The sequence below is a fragment of the Malus sylvestris genome, chromosome 8 (genome assembly GCF_916048215.2).
Source record: "Malus sylvestris chromosome 8, drMalSylv7.2, whole genome shotgun sequence".
Taxonomy (NCBI): domain Eukaryota; kingdom Viridiplantae; phylum Streptophyta; class Magnoliopsida; order Rosales; family Rosaceae; genus Malus; species Malus sylvestris.
The window spans coordinates 21,287,964-21,304,635 of record NC_062267.1 but is presented as its reverse complement, the minus strand read 5'-3'; the positions used below and the strand labels follow the sequence as shown (position 1 = coordinate 21,304,635).

The window sequence follows — 16,672 nt, the reverse complement described above, 5'->3', positions numbered from 1 at the left end:
ATTTAAGAGGTAAAGAACTACCTCGTGTTTTATTTTATTATTTTTTTAACAAATGATATTATTTACATTAAAATGGTGGATTTACCCTTATGATGGGTTAGTAATCAATGTGGTTCCAATTCGTCATTGACGAGACTCAAACCTAAGACTTCTCATTTATAAGTGAAAATGAATACCACTAGATCGTAGTATTAATTGACGTGTTTTATTAACATATGGTATTATAGCGGGATTAAATCTTTATAAGAAACTGCCTCAAGTTTAGGACATTCAATTTTTGAAGAGCACATGGACATTACAACCCAAAACCCTTATCTTGTCCTCGTATTTTCCATGGATTACAAAGTCCAGCTCTCCCCAGTCCATATTCAATGAGATGAGCTTAATGCTAAAAGCCCAAACATAACAGAGCAACATGCGTGTTAGGTAGATAGACTGCTGTATGTTTTTATTTTATTTTTGTATGTTACTGTATATTGGGTGGGGTTCTTTTTCTTTTTCTTTGTTTTTTTCTTTTCATTCTGTATAGTTGGGTTGGGTTAGGATTTTCACAATTGAGATTAGCATTATCACAACGGACCCCGGCGTGCATATAAGGGAGTTTCGGAAATTTCAAAATGTATTCATGTGAGAACATATCACCTAGAAAATAGTTGTATTTTTAAAATTGGAAAAATTTAAAAGATACGCTTAACAATAAGACTAATGTAAGTTATAACTAATCTTCCAATTCTAGTGAAATTCGAACTTTGTTAAAAACTGTATAGAGAGATTTTAGGAATTTCAATTCGAACAAACTCTTACCGTTATAAGTTTATATAAAACTAAAAAAACACAACAAACAATGGTAAACTTGTGCAATTGTTCAAGCTAGGCTCTCAATTCTTCCGGAGAATAGAATGGAGAGATTGATCTATGTTTCATTCATTTTGACCACATGTTTTATGTTGGCAAATTGTGCACGAATCCATGTTGTTAATCCACTGTCGTATGCACCATCACCGGAACCAAGCTCGCCCGACTTACCAACAACAGCAGGCTCACCCAGCTTAGATGATTGCGACGATGTGATATACGGAATGGCCGATTGCATTCCCTTTTTAAGCGATGGGAACACAAACACAAAGCCGGAAGGTTCTTGTTGTTCTGGATTGGAGATGGTCCTAAAAGCCAGTGATGACTGCATATGTGAAGCCATAGAGAGTAGCACTGATATGGGTATTCCTATAAATATGACAAAGGCTATGACATTGCCTTCTGCTTGTGAAATCTCTGCACCTTCTTTTCTTAGTGAATGTAACCGTGAGTAATCTCATCTCTCACTAGTATTGCACATCTGATTAATTTTTTTTTGACGAAATAAGAATATGTTGATGTATATTGCTCATTAAAAATGATTTCCTCCTTTGTTTTGCAGTCCCATTACCCCCTGGTGCAAGTCCTCATGGTGTGTTCTAATTGTTTACTGCATGTTTTAGTTTCGCTTTTTTCCATTTAAAAAAAGATAATCCTATACTTGATGAAATGAACCCTTGGACCACTAAACAGGTAAAACTCGACTGACAAAATGGTGATTAACATAATTAATCTTTCCTGTTATCTTAGAAAAAAAAAATTGTATCCTAATATGGTTACATTTGTATTATTATGTAGTACAGTGAAGTTTCTGTTTTGTTTTTAATATTGAAAACAAAAATGATGAGAGATGAATGATAGATGTGAACAAGAAAATAGAACTGTGCGAACTGAATTGATTTTAGATTTATGTATTCTCGTTATTTCTTCCTCTTTATTTTATTATTGCCATAAGACCTGATCATTGCTCCAAAGGATAAATCTCATATCTCAGTAACAAATTTTCGTTGCAGTTCATCCAACTCCAAAATCATCACCAAAGAGTCCATCTCCAGAACCGAGCCAGGCACCAACAAGTTCCATCAACGTAGTTCCAGCACCCGTCACTGCTCCACATGCCGGAACATACTCATTATCTGCCTCTCTAGCGCTCATTCTTAGCATGCTTTCTGCATCATTCTACTGTATTTCATTTTAACTAGGCAGTAGTTTTCATTGTTTGTTTTTATCATCCTACGGCTGCTAATATTAGTCATGCTTGTGATTTAGCTGGACTCGACTACGCTTGTGTTTTTAGGTTTTGATTTCTAATTATTTTTCGTTTTCTTTTATGAATGACTTAGCATCCTTTTTTTTTTACTTCAGAACTGTGCGCCAACCCTTACATATATAGAAGAAAAACCGTACAATAGTAATCCACTAAACGTAGTTCCAGTCACCTTTAGATCTTCTCTAAATCGTACGAAAAAATCATTAAATTTTCTGAGATTTCTTTAGGAACTAACCATTCTGAAAACAAAACTAAAAACCGAGAAACCATGAATCCCCTTCTGTGATGACATAACAAGCAATCATTGGATGATCAAAGTTGAAGAAAAGATTAGGTGCAATGATATTTTTGGTAACAGAAGTGAAATGAGAAACCTATTTTGATAATTGCTCTCCTCTAACAAAAAGACCAAAAACTATTCTGCTTTTCGGCTCGCCTTATGACATCGACCAAATTTTTTGGCCCGCTAAAAAGGAAAAGAAAAGGAACAAACATGTATTAATTGTTGAGGGTTTGAGTGTATCTCCATTTCATTGGTCAAGGCCCTTAAAAGTGGGAACGACGACACTTGAGCTTTAAGAAGTAATTGATGATACTTGTGTGTTGTTAAACCAATTCTCAAGGTCTAGGTTTACTTATGTTTATCGAGAAGTCAATATTGTGATTAGACCTATAAACGGGTCGGGTTTATTGGGTTTTGGTCGGGTTGAACCCGATCCGTTAAGTTAACGGGTCATCCGAACCCGACCTGTTAAGCTAACGGGTCACCCGTTTCACCCGTTAACAATTATTATTATTATTTTTTTGCATAAAGTTTATTTTTTGTTATTAAGACTTTACTAAAATTACTAAAATATCATCAACTAACGGGTGCTAACGGGTGTTAACGGGTCCTAACGGGTCTAACGGGTTGATCCAAAGTGACCCGTTATTTAACGGGTTGTTAACGGGTTCACCCGTTAACGACCCGACCCGTTAAGCATCCATCCAAATACAAATATTAACGGGTTGGGTCGGATCGGGTTAACGGGTTGGGTCCAAAATGCCAGGCCTAATTATGACACTAGATCAGCTAGTTTTGATTTTTTCTAGATAATGGTACCTTGTAGATTCAAGATGATATTATAGAGGATTAATAGATTATCGCCTTTTATCATGAAAAGTGTCGAGTGATGAGTAATCTTCAACGTTGATAGTGATTCTCCACAAACTTGATGCAGAGCCTAGATGAAATTGGGTTAGTAACCACTTATTATCTTTAGGGTGGTTCTTATTATATCCCTTCTTGACACAAAAATGAAGTGAAGATTGAAAGAGATAGAAGAAAGAACAAGACTTTGAAGTATCTAAGGACTGGATGATGGAATCTAAAAGGAGAAAAATAAGTCAACTTTCAAGAGAAAGTAGTCACCCAATGCGCTTGGGATACAAAGGGGGACGCTAGCCAAATGTGGGATTCTATGGCTATCTGTATCCGAAAAGTTGCAAAAAGGGTATTAGGAGATTCCAAGGGTTTTGCTCCACATCAAAAGGAATCTTGGTGGTGGAAGGAGGATGTATATGCAAAGGTTAAGGCTAAAAAGGAATGTTGTAAAGCCTTATACAATGATAGAATCGATGAAAATGTGAAAGGTATAAAATAGCGAAGAAGGAGGCAAAGAAAGTTGTGAGAGAAGTGAAGCTAGCATCTTTTGACGATATGTATAAGCGATTAGATGCCAAATTATGAGAGTTTGATATCTATAAACTAGATAGAGCAAGGGAAAAGAATACAAGAGACTTGAACCAAGGAAGGTGCATCAAGGATAAGAATGGAAATGTTCTAGCTACAGAGAACATGGTTAAAGACATATGGAGAGATTATTTTCATAATCATTTCAATTAAGGACATGAAAAAGTACTTCGTTGGGGGAGTTGAACTCAGAACAGTGTAGAATTACTCATTCTATTGCCGAATCAGAAATGAAGAAGTGGTTGTAGCTTTGAAGAAGATGAAGCATAGAAAAGCAGTGGGCCAAGATGATATACTCAAGGTGTGGAAAGTCTTGGGAGAGACGGGTATAACATGGGTCACAAAAGTTTTCAATAGGATTTTGAAAACGAAGAAGATGTCAAATGAGTGGTGAAAAAGCACTTTAGTGACTAAAAAAAGACTAAGTATTTGGATCTAACAAAAGACTTGGTACAAAATCGAGCACATTGGCGTTCTAAGATTCATACAACCGACCCCACTTAATGAGATAAGATTTTTTTTTTGTTTTGACAGAAGCAATAGAGTGTTAAATTAATAAGAATAACCAAATACAAGAGGTGTCAAATGGGTACAATTTCTCCTGTGACCAATTTATTGATCTAAAGATGGTTTGCACAATATACAAATAATTTTAAACTCATATATGCCTACCACAATAAACCATCACAAACAAGAATTCCGGATAAGACTATCACAAAGGCGACAAACGCAATAGTCCGAACACCGGTACCCTGACATAAATCTATTGACAACAAGACTACATAAATTCCATAAATGACACAAACAGATCACTAGAACAACACAGAATTACTAACCTAACCCGCTCAAGGCACTACAACGAAACTTAAAACTAAACTAAAACCAATGACATGTCCACAGAAAAGACACAATCACAGCTGCAGCCTTGCAGGACCATGTGAGTGTGTCGGTGCCAAGGACAAGAAAAGGCATTGTTGTTGTAGTTGATTATTAGAAGTTGGGACCAGTAGTTCTAAAATATATAGGAGGCATATTCTCTACCTTCCTATTTTTCGTGCCCTCTTGTTTTGTATGATCACGGTTAAGTCACGTTAATATTTTATATTATTTTTTTATAAAGATAATAAGACAAAATGAAATAGTAATATAAAATATTGACATAGCTTAACCGTGACTACACAAATAAAAGAGTAAGGAAAGGCACATGAAGTGAGAGGGTAGAGAATCTGCCTCCAAATATATAAACAACCACATAGTACGTATAATCATCGCTTCTCAAGTACTTAAAAGGGACAGAGGCTGCGACGCCCTTTTCTAATTCTCCAACAAATAAACAAAAAGCAAAGAATACAGAGTAATTTTGGAGATAGGTTGAATCGTACGTCGCTGACCAGGAGCACAAAAATAGAAAGAACATTTGAGGGTTTTTATATTTGACAAAGTTGATCTACGTCAAAGATAACTCCAGTTCAAATATATAATTAAGGACAAAGAATCGACAGATACACGAGTTAACTAACTGACTTAATCGAAAATTGAGGAAGCCTTCTATTTTAATTCAAGAAAATGATCAAGGGGTATCTATGAGCCATGCAAAGTCTGGTGGGTGCCAAGCACTCTGTTTACAACCACACATGTTTACGTAGACAATGAAGTAGGGTTTTCTTCAAACCCCAGTGGTAGTTGACATGTCCTAACCAAAACAATCGTCCAGGGTCGGCCCAGGGCCAATGTAGGTAGGACGATCGTTCGGGGCCTAAAAAAATCGGAAACATCAAAATTATTAGGGTGATATATTTATATGTGTTTCATAAGAGTATAAACTTATAAAATTTGGTTTAGTGACAAAGAAATTTAACTCGAACCGGTGGTTTTGTTGTTTGAAATTAATGAGGAGGTATTGAGTTCAGAACACCATGTATAAATTTATAAAATTTTGGCTAAATGATCAAGAAGTTTAATTAGAAGCAATTGTTTTTGTTGTTTAAAATTAACGAGAGGTCTTAAGTTCGAATTTTTTTTTAAATTTTTTATGAACAAATAATTTTATTAAAGACGAAAACCTCTAGTACAACCATTAGGCAACCAATCAAATCTAAGAGCAACCATGGCCTCACTAAGCAGACAATAGTCCCAAAAATGAGGATTAACAAGGGAAAGTCCAACATGGGCTAAAACGTTTGCAATGAAGTTAGCTTCCCTAAAAATATGGTTCGACTTGATCACTGAAAACTCCGAAGCCAAGCCCTTGATATCATTAATAGTTTGCCAAATATGCCAAGGAGGCTTCCACTCTCCGCTCGCCAGTTGAATGACCAGCGAAGAGTCATCTTCCACCATCAACTTCCTAACACCCTTCCTCTTGACAAGCAACAAGCCTTCCTTCAAAGCAGTGGCTTCCGCATCAGTGATAATGGTGTCCTCCCAATTCATGGCCCCCGCACCCATAGGGAGACCCTCCTAGTTTCTCAAAACAAAAACCGCCAAACCTTTCTCCATAGAAACGGATCGATCAAAATTTAGTTTAATAAAGTCATAAGGGGGAGGAGGCCACTTGATGTGTTTTTGGGGGAGGGGGGGGGGCAAGAATCCTTGGTCTCTGAGGTACCGTTTGGTACGTGGGATGGGACAGAACGGAATGGGATGGGACGGAAACGTGGGACGGGAAGGAACGGAGTGGGACGAGGTGTTCCGTCCCATGTTTGGTGCGCCTAAAATAGGTGGAACACGCTGTTCCACGAGATGAATTTTGGGTGAATTTTCGTTCCGCCTCACCTCCTAGAACGACTCGTTCCACATCCGTGTAATACAAAATTATAACCTCTCCGTCTTCTTCTTGTTCCTCCTTGTTTTCATCCGAGGGCATCTTTGTTCCCTCTCTGTTCCGTCCCGTCATGTCCTGTCCCGTCTGCATACCAAACGATACCTGAGTAATCTTGTAATTTGCTTGAAAATAAGAAACGCCCACATTTGTCGCAACAATAATACTTTTGTTTGCATTAGAATTGTATTTTTAACAAACGATATTATCTATATTAAAGCAAGATGATGGGTTTAGCCTCATAATGAGTTAGCAATAATGTGGTTCAAATTCATTTTTGACGAGAATCGAACTTAAAACCTTCCACTTATAGATGAAGAGGAAACTTTGTTATTTTCATCATGCCAGATTTGCCAGCAAATTAAAATTGCTTTGCTTAAATCACTTAGCTCATTGACCTCCTTGGAAATAAGGTTATCCAATCAGTCAATTATATTACTTGGTGTCCTTTACTTCCCCAAGGACTAACACATGAGAGATTCCATGTTTGCATAGCATGTTGACACTTGAGGAAAAGGTGATTCTGACTTTCCTCTTCACCACCACATATAGGACATAATTTATTTATATTCTGAATATGTTTACTTAACCGAACTCTAGTATGCAATTTTTCCAGAATAAAAAGTCAAGCACAATTTTTTAAGAAAAACTAATGAAAATGACTTGAAAACTTTAAGTTTTAACGATAAGGACAAAATAAAAAGTAAAGTGAATAGTATCGAGATTGACTTTTTAGTGTAAAAATATAATTTTTGTTAAAATAAACAGTACTGCCGGCTTTTTGTTAAAACTCTCAAATTTTTACCTGTACAGGAATTTTTAACCTCCACATCTTCTTGAGTAAATTTTTCCTGTTTACTTGGTTATTGCTTCTCTAGATCTAAGTGGTTGACTTGATTGAGAACGGAAAGTTCCCAAACAAAGAAATCTTTATTATTATACCGGGGGACAGGGATTATACAAATCTTTCTTACTATGTCATTATCTACAACTTGCAAAAGACATCCTCTATCCCAACAATTACCACCAATAAAATCACTAACTCTTAAATTTCAGTGTAAGTTTCAACGATTATCTTCTGGAATCAGATGGACAAGTGGGTAAGGAAAATTGCAATGATGGTCCAGAAAAGGATATCCTTGCCATTACTCACAATCCATCTCATTTTTTACGGACAACATCTCTACTTCTTAAGATTCCTTTCCAGGCTAGAGAATGATTTTGTTTGAAATGCTATGTGCATATTTATTTATTTTTCAATTTTTACGAATTTTTGTTTGGTTGTTAAATTATTACTCGGCACAGGTTTCCTCGACAATCAGTGGTTGACCACCTGCAACAGTCTCGGCAGGAAGGGACCGAAACTCTGCTACATCCCTCGGCATGGCATTGTCATGATCATGGTGCACTCCCCCTAAAGCAATTACATCTTGTACATCCAACAACCCAAAAACACCATCAAGATCACAAATAGCAATCTTCCCCTTGGGATCGGAAGGTGATGATATTGGACTATAAAAATATTCCGATTCAGAGAAAAGCACATCCATGGTTACATACATGTGGTGGGTTTCAGGGTGGTAGCACTTATAACCTTTCTGTTGGGATGCAAAGTCAACAAAGATTGAAGAGCACATGGATCCAATTTACTACGATGAATCTTGTGGATATGAACATAAGCAACACATCCAAACACCTGAGGAGTAAGAGTGTTGGTAGAGACAATAGGAACATGTTTCTTTAGTACTTGGAGTGGAGTTCAGAATTCCACAACCCGTGATGACATGCGATTGATGACATACATTGCCTAAGTGACGGCGTCCGGCCAAAAACTCTTAGGTACGGATGCATCAATAAGCAATGCACAAGCAGTTTCCAAAATATTGCGGTTTTTTTTTTCTCTAAGCCACCCCATTTTGTTGTGGGATATAAGGACAAGTGGTCTCATGGAGGATTCCTTGATCACGAAAAAAAGAAGATAGCTTAGAGTTAACATATTCACCCCCGTTATCAGAACGGAGAACCTTAATAACGGAGGAATATTGTATAGCCACCATTTGAGAGAAAGATTGAATAATCATACTAACGTCACTTTTATGTTTCAACATATATACCCATGTCATACGAGTGCAATCATCAACAAACGTAACAAACCACTTAACCCCTGAAACGGTATTAACGGGTGAAGGCCCCCAAACATCTGAATGCACTAGCTCAAATGGAAGCAATCTTTTATTCATACTATGAGAAAATGAAGCACGATGGCTCTTAGCTAGAATACATACATCATAGTGTTAGTCTGATTCTTTTATTTCATAAAACAAACTAGGCAACATACACCTTAATAACCAAAAAAAGCATGTCCTAACCAACGATGCAACAACCAAACTTCTTGCAGATTACTAGTACGAGGTGCTCGAACTGCATTAGCTCTGCCAGGAATGACGTCATACACATAGTACAACCCTTCTCTCTTAGTGCCACGCCCAATTATCTCTTTGGTCTGAATATCTTGAAGTAAACAAAAAAATGGATACATAAGTACAACACAGTCCAATCGTTTAGTAACTTAGGGAATAGATAATAAATGATGAGACAACGACAGAACAAGCAAACAGTGGTGAAGAGACAAAGACGGCATAAGGTCCACTGTGTCGACCCCAGTCACCACGGCAGTGGTGCTATTCGTTGTTGCTACACACTTTTGATGAGTCATTGTCATACATGTAAATATTTTTTTATCGAATATCATATGATCAGTTGCACCAGAGTCTAGAATCCAACCTATATAGTGCTTAGTACCAAAGGCTAAAAGAACAAGTCCAACAACACCTGTATTGGACAAGAACTCAATAGGATTAGTCTTAGTCAACAAGGTTTGACTCGGATCCCCTTAAGTAGGCACGACCTCCTTATTTCTAGGCATTGCGGCGGTTACAAATGCACGACTCCCACTGGTTCTATTAGCAGCACGCTCATTGGCATGCAATTTATTCTTCAATTCCAGGAACCATTCAAATACTATGTTTTTTAAAACAAGTATCTTCCGTATGACAGGTTTGGCCACAGAAAGTACACTTCAAATCATCCTTATTTTTGCGAGTAAATGGGCGAGAATTTATTGATGACGATGAGCTATAGGATCGGCCAGAAGATGGTGGCCGTGACACCATAGCCACGGGGAAGAGGGCTCATCCTTGGTTCCCAATGTCACTACTTCCCATCATAGTAGCATGTCGTTGTGCTTCCCGCCTAACAACAGAAAACACTTCATCCACGGATGGTAAAGGTTGAGTTCTCAAAATATCGCTACGTACTTTATCAAATATATCATCAAGCCCTGCTAGAAGAGATCCAATTGGACCGTGTGTATAACTTTCTAGCAGGGCTTGATGAATCTTTGATAATGTATGTAGTGATATTTTGAGAGCTTAACCTTTACCATCCGTGGATGAAGTTTTTTCTGTTGTTAGGCAGGAAGCACAATGCCATGCTACTATGATGGGAAGTAGTGCGGTTGGGAACCAAGGAGGAGCCCCCCTTGGTGACACCATAGCCACATGGGGGCTCCTTCTTGGTTCCCAACAAATGGTAAAGGTTGAGTTCTCAAAATATCACTACGTATATTATCAAAGATATCATCAAGCCCTGCTAGAAAGGTATGCACACGGTCTAGTTGGATCTCTTCTCGAAGTATCTTCAAGTCAATAGCACATTCCATCTTAATTGGTCTTCTTTGATCCAGTTTTTGCTAGACAACTTTGATATCGACATTGTACACATCAATAGGCCGCCCTTCTTATCGAAGTCGGAATGATTTTACCTTCAACTCATAAATCTGAGAGATATCAGACCCATCATAATACGTTCGAGCAACTTCTTCCCATACTTCTTTAGCGGTACGAAGATGGATGAAAAATCCCATGATGGTAGGATCCATGGAATTAATCAACCACCATTTCACAATTGCATTCCCAGTTTTCCAAGCTTCATTCTCAACACTGTCTTCCTTGGGCTCCTTAATGCTCTCTGTCACGAACCTTTTCTTACCATGCCCAGCAATATGCATCTCCAATACTTTGGACCAAAGAGGATAATTTAATCCATTGAGTTTTACGGTATTTGGTACGTTTGAAGCATCACTTTGAATTACAACCGGACTCAAAATTGAGTTGTTGGCCGAGCCATGAGACCCACCCTCCAATTTGAGCCCTAATCCTTCCTGACCACTCGCCATGGATCACGCACAAGTACACATGCTGATCACAGTATACACTACTCTTGCAGCTCTCGGTTTGCTGCAAAGAACGCAGCACAAACACAAGACTGCAGACTTGCAGTAGCAGTACGGTAGAAGTTTTTTAAGGGTACGGTTAGGCTCCCATGCCAAATAGAATTTTATAGCTTAATTTTCATGTATTGCATAATTTGATATATAATACATACAATCTTTGTTCTCAAAGGAAAACTAAAAAGGACACAAGAGATATCCTTCCTAATAAAGGACTCTAATATTTACACAATATTTACATTCCTATTTTAAAGATTACTCACGGCAACACAAAGTGTGTTAAAATGTGTGCGGGTATCCCGATCCTAACCCATAATTAAATTGGTAAATCATGGTTAGACCACTAACATGTGGCGTGCTTTTAAGATGATAGTAATGCTTACCATTTAGTAAGGATGATGATCAAACTCATACTCTCAGGAGAGGAACTATTCATATACACCAAGATATCATTATGATATTCTCTGATTTTCTTCTAATTATATCATCAAATAATAAAGACAATCGTGGAATTCAACACGCTTAACGTGGGTGAATCGCAATTAAATATTGTCTAATTTAATACATCATAATTTCACCTTTTTTTCAAATGCATATGGTCCTCTCTGAAGTGGTAATCCCTTGTGATAAGAACCAACATATACGCAAGAAGATTATGTCCATATGTATCTTACATTGACTGTATAAAGAAGCAAAACTCTCTCTTGCCTAAAATAAATTGAATGTTGAAGGCTTAGATATGGCAGCCTTATATGCGAAGTCTACTTCGCGCACTCTTATTAATTTTGTTATCTTCAAATGGTTATTATACTTAACCACTACTCTCACCGCCGCTACCACCACCAAGTCCACCACCACAAAGCCAAGGCGTTTTGTCACAAAACTTATTCACCATGATTATGCTTTGTCTCCTTACTACAATCATAATTCAACTATCACAGACCGAGCTATAAGCATGATGAAACGCTCCATGGCACGCTTAACATACTTGGAAGCAAAGGCCCATTATTTCACCGACGATGACATCCGTGTTGGTCTTGTTCCTAGGAACACTGCAGAATTTATGGCAAATATTTCAATTAGAGAGCCACAAGTTCCTCAGCTCATATCCATAGACTCAGGAAGCAACGTCGTTTGGGTTCAATGTCTTCCTTGTACAAAGTGCTTTGAACAAACAAGTCCAACTTTTTACCCTTCCAAGTCTTCAACATACACCCAATTTCCATGCTCATCCTCCAATTGCACAATTAACGATGACAAATGTGACCCCTCAAATAATTACAAATTCTCTCGCAGGTATGCTGGTGGTAGCATTGTAGACGGACTTGTTGGGACTGAAAAGTTCACCTTCGAGACGTCTGACGAAGGCATTAGCACTGTACCGGATGTTGTTTTTGGTTGTGCCAGTCATACTGATCCTCACTATGGGAAAGCTCGTGGAATACTTGGTCTAGGCCCTTTAAAAATATCTTTGGCAAACCAAATAAGGTCAAAATTCCCTCATTGCATCGGTAGCATAAGAGATCTTAATTACCCTTGTTGATGCATAAAATCAGTAAGGACTTTGGTACAACAGAAAGTGTTAAGTTTATGACCTTCGCTAGATTGCTCCAGTCACTAGTGTGGATAAGTATGTAAATGGATAGAGATAGGGAAGCAAACACAAGATGTACGTGGTTTACCCAGATTGGCTACGTCCACGGAGTAGAGGAGTTCTCATTAATTGTGAAGGGTTTACAAAAGTACATAGGTTCAAGCTCTCCTTTTGTGAGTACTAGTGAATAATTTAGTACAAATGACATTAGGAAATATTGTGAGAGAATGATCTCTATTTATAGAAGAGAGTTTATAGTTTTATTATGACATTGACATGTGTCGTGTTGTGATTGACTTCTGATGTTGACACGTGTCGCGCTATGATTGGCTTCTGATGTCGACATGTGTCGCGCTGTGATTGGCCTCCTGGTTGGAGGGAAACTCTTCTGGATCCTTGACGGTATAACATTGACCGGTGCTCAGTAGTTTCGGGATTGGTCAAGTATGGTACAAACAGTGCTCTCCTAAGTTCCTGAGTGAGGGAAACTCCTCGGTTGGGGACTTGCAAGATCTAAGCTATTGAGTAATCACGAAACTTCTAAGTACCGAATTGTGGTATCATTTTCACTTGCCTTATCTGTCTCATATGTAGATGTGGCATCTTCACTGGAAGTATTTTTCCTCCCTCCAGAGGTGGTATCTTTAATCGATGAAGATGCACACGGTAATGTATCAATTTCACTTGAAGCTTACTTGTAGTTTCGGGCTTGGTCAAGTGCGATACAAACCCTATAGTAGGAGTCCCCCAAGTCGCCGAGTTAGGAGATTTGTCGAAGAAGGTAACAGACAAGGTAAGCAATCAGACTTCCAAGCAAGCAACTTGGATTGGAGGTTCAACTTCGGCTTCCGGTTGATTGTTCTCCTTCTCCTTGTGTCGTAAACAGCAACAAGGATAAGGAGAAGCAAATGGAGAAGAGATGATATGAGATACTTTTTCTTTTGAAGAAGTAACTTTCCACAGGCTTATTCTTGAACTGGGCTGGAAGGTTTTCTGGTTTCCTCCAGAGTATAAGGCCGACTCAAGAATTTGAGGGTCAAAACAAGTCCATCAAATCTAGAGTACGTTCAACCCTGATGATATGGGATACTTTTGCTGTTGACAAAGTAGTGGATGTATCGGCACGTGTTCTGTTACGCTTGTCTCCACATGCTTCCTTGTATCCTTCTCACTTGCCCTATTTGTTCCTCAGGCAGATGTGGTATCTTCTCTGGAAGCATAAAATGTTGAAGATGAGTACTTGAGAGCAATGTCAGGTAAGTAATCAGGCAAGGGGTTCCAAGCAGTCAGTTCCTGACTAGAAGCTTAATTCCAAGTGCTACTGATTGCTCTCTTTCTCATTGTCTTGCAGGTAAGAACAAGGCCAAAGGAAAAGACAGGGAAAAAGCATGATATGGGATACTCTTGCTTTTAACCCTGATGATATGAGATACTCTTGCTCTAGTGTGGCTTGTTTGCAGAGGTATTATCGGGAGGAAAAGAAGCTGAGTATTTCGATATACTCTGCTGAGAGTGCCCTCTCGGATGTGAATAACAGTTGAACAATTTTTTTTATTTGCAGGCCTGCCTAGCTGTGGAGGATGAAAGTCGACATATATAGGAGTTTCCCTAACAACAAGTAGTAGTGCTATTCCTTTACCCTTCTTAGTCATAGCAATGTAGTAGGAGCTGCAAACTTCACGTGTTTTAACTTTGTCAGAGCACTTTGAAAAAATGGTATGTGGTATCTGGAAAGCTGATGTTGCGTGTGAAGATTGCAGACAAGTTTTATCAGAGGAAATCTGGCTCTCGAAGTTCGGAGAGCGGTGCCTCTTCGGTTTTTGAAACAAGCAATCCTGTTGGGGATCTGGCTCTCGAGATTCAGAGAACGGTGCCTCTTTGATTTTTGAGAAAGCAATCATGTTGGGAGTCTGACTGTTGAGATTCGGAGAGTAGTGTCTCTTCGATTTTTGAGAAAGTAATCTTGTTGGGAGTCTGGCTCTCGAGATTCGGAGGGCGATGCCTCTTCGATTTTTAAGCACGTAATCCTGTTGGGAGTCTGGCTCTCGAGATTCGGGGAGTGGTGCCTCTTTGATTTTTTAGAAAGCAATCCTATTGGGAGTCTGACTCTTGAGATTCGGATAGCAGTGTCTCTTCGATTTTTTTTGAAAGTAATCCTGTTGGGAGTCTGGCTCTCGAGATTCGGAGGGCGATGCCTCTTCGATTTTTGAGCAAGCAATATTGTTGGGAGTGTTTTCTCGAATGTGAGTAAAGGTTGGGCATTTTTGCCAGTCTGCCTTGCCATGGAGCACGAAGGTTGACACACATTGGGACTTTCTAGTTATCAAGCAGTGGTGCTCTTCCTTTACCCTTGTGGGTAATAGTAGGGTAGCTGGACCTTCAAAATTTATCCGTCTAAACTTTGTCAGAGATCTTTGGCAAAGTTATATGTGGTACCCGAGGAGCTGACGTTGCGTGTGGAAAGTGATGCCTCTTCGGAATCCGGAGAGTGGTGCCTCTTCGATTTTTGAACCAACGGCCCTGTTACCCTTTCTTTTATAAGGGTACCAATTGTGTGCAAGAAGTACATTCAGAGAGTTATTGCTTGTAGGAATTTTCCCCTTACTTCAAAGATTTATTACACCTCATTTCTCTTTCATCATTTCTGAGAATGTCTGGCCCATCCGACCGTCGTTTTGACTTGAACTTTGGTGAAGAGGCAGCCATGCCTTCTTAAGACAACATATGGCGCCCATCCTTCTTATCCCCTACTGGTCATTTGACCGTTGGGAACTCTGTGATGAAGAATGATATGATTGCTGCGGTGGTGGCCAGGAACCTTCTCATTCCCAAAGATAACATACTACTTTCCAAATGGTTTGATGAGTTGGCTGTTAAGGATTCTCTGGCTCTCAGTATTCAGTGTGTAGGTTCTGTGTCTAATATGGCCCAACATCTATTTGCCCGAACTCGCCAAGTTGAATCAATGGCGGCTGAAGTGATAGGTTTCAAACAGGAGATCAGAGGGCTCAAGCATGAGAATGAACAGTTGCACAGGCTCGCACATGACTATGCTACAAACATGAAGAGGAAGCTTGACCAGCTGTAGGAATTTGATGGTCAGATTTTACTTGATCATCAGAGGTTTGTGGGTTTGTTCCAAAGGCATTTATTGCCTTCGTCTTCTGGGGCTGTACCGCGTAATGAAGCTCCAAATGATCAACCTTTGGTGCCTCTTCCTTCTGGGGTTCTGCCTAGTACCGAGGCTCTGAATAATCACCCTCTGGTGCCTTCTCTTTTTGGGGCTCTGCCGACAGCTGAGACTTCTCCTGAGCAACCTCTGTGAAGGCTCCCTCTTGTTTGTTTATTTTGATTCATGTATATGTACATATTTGTAACTTATCGAAGATATCAATAAACAAGCTTTGCTTCATTTCAACGTATTGTGTTAAATGCACCAAGACCTTCTTCACTAAGTTCTTTGAATTTTTCCTTTTGTTGAATCTTGTATGTTGAAGCTTTATGAGTGAAGCATGTAGGTTGAGGTAGTGCTCCCATAATATCCCGAGTGAGGAAAACTTCTCAGTTGGAGACTTGAAAAAATCCAAGTCACTAAGTGGTCGTGAGACTTCTGAGTATCAAGGTTTGTAGGTGAAGCTTTGGAGTTGAAGCTTTGTAGGTGAAGGTTTTGTTGGGTACCATGAATTGATTTTGCTTCACACTATCTTAATCAAGATAGTGTGAAGCTTTTGAGAATTTGTAGTTGTCCTCTATTGATGAAGCTTTTGTTGGTGAAGCTTTGGAGTTGAAGCTTTTGTTGGTGAAGCTTTTGTTGGGTACATGAATTGATTTTGCTTTACACTATCTTGATCAAGATAGTGTGAAGCTTTTGAGAATTTTTAGTTGTCCTCCATTGATGAAGCTTTGTTGAATTTCCCTTTTTTTTTTTTTTTTTTTGGGAAACTAGAAATTTGAAAATGTGGGAATGACATATACAAATTTTGCTTCCATACTGTTGAGCAAGAGATTGTGATGCAAACCACACCTTGTAGTAGTCGAAGGTTTGGATGAACCATATAAATTGAATTTGCTTCAAACAGTCTTGAATTTGCTTCGAATGTTTGAGAATT

At 38.8% G+C, this 16,672-nt stretch overlaps 2 protein-coding genes across 2 annotated transcripts; both read left to right on the top strand.

The window, feature by feature from the left end:
- The first annotated feature begins 848 nt into the window (after positions 1-848).
- LOC126633369 (non-specific lipid transfer protein GPI-anchored 31-like) lies at positions 849-2,186 on the top strand. Its single transcript, XM_050303948.1, has 3 exons — positions 849-1,302; positions 1,418-1,447; positions 1,869-2,186. The coding sequence occupies exons 1-3, from the start codon at positions 900-902 to the stop codon at positions 2,051-2,053; spliced, it is 618 nt and encodes a 205-aa protein (XP_050159905.1). The 5' UTR covers positions 849-899; the 3' UTR covers positions 2,054-2,186.
- Positions 2,187-11,939: 9,753 nt separating this feature from the next.
- Positions 11,940-12,512, top strand: LOC126631435 (aspartic proteinase nepenthesin-1-like). Its single transcript, XM_050301563.1, has one exon. It carries the CDS (start codon positions 11,940-11,942, stop codon positions 12,510-12,512), a length of 573 nt encoding a protein of 190 aa, XP_050157520.1.
- The last annotated feature ends 4,160 nt before the right edge of the window (positions 12,513-16,672 follow it).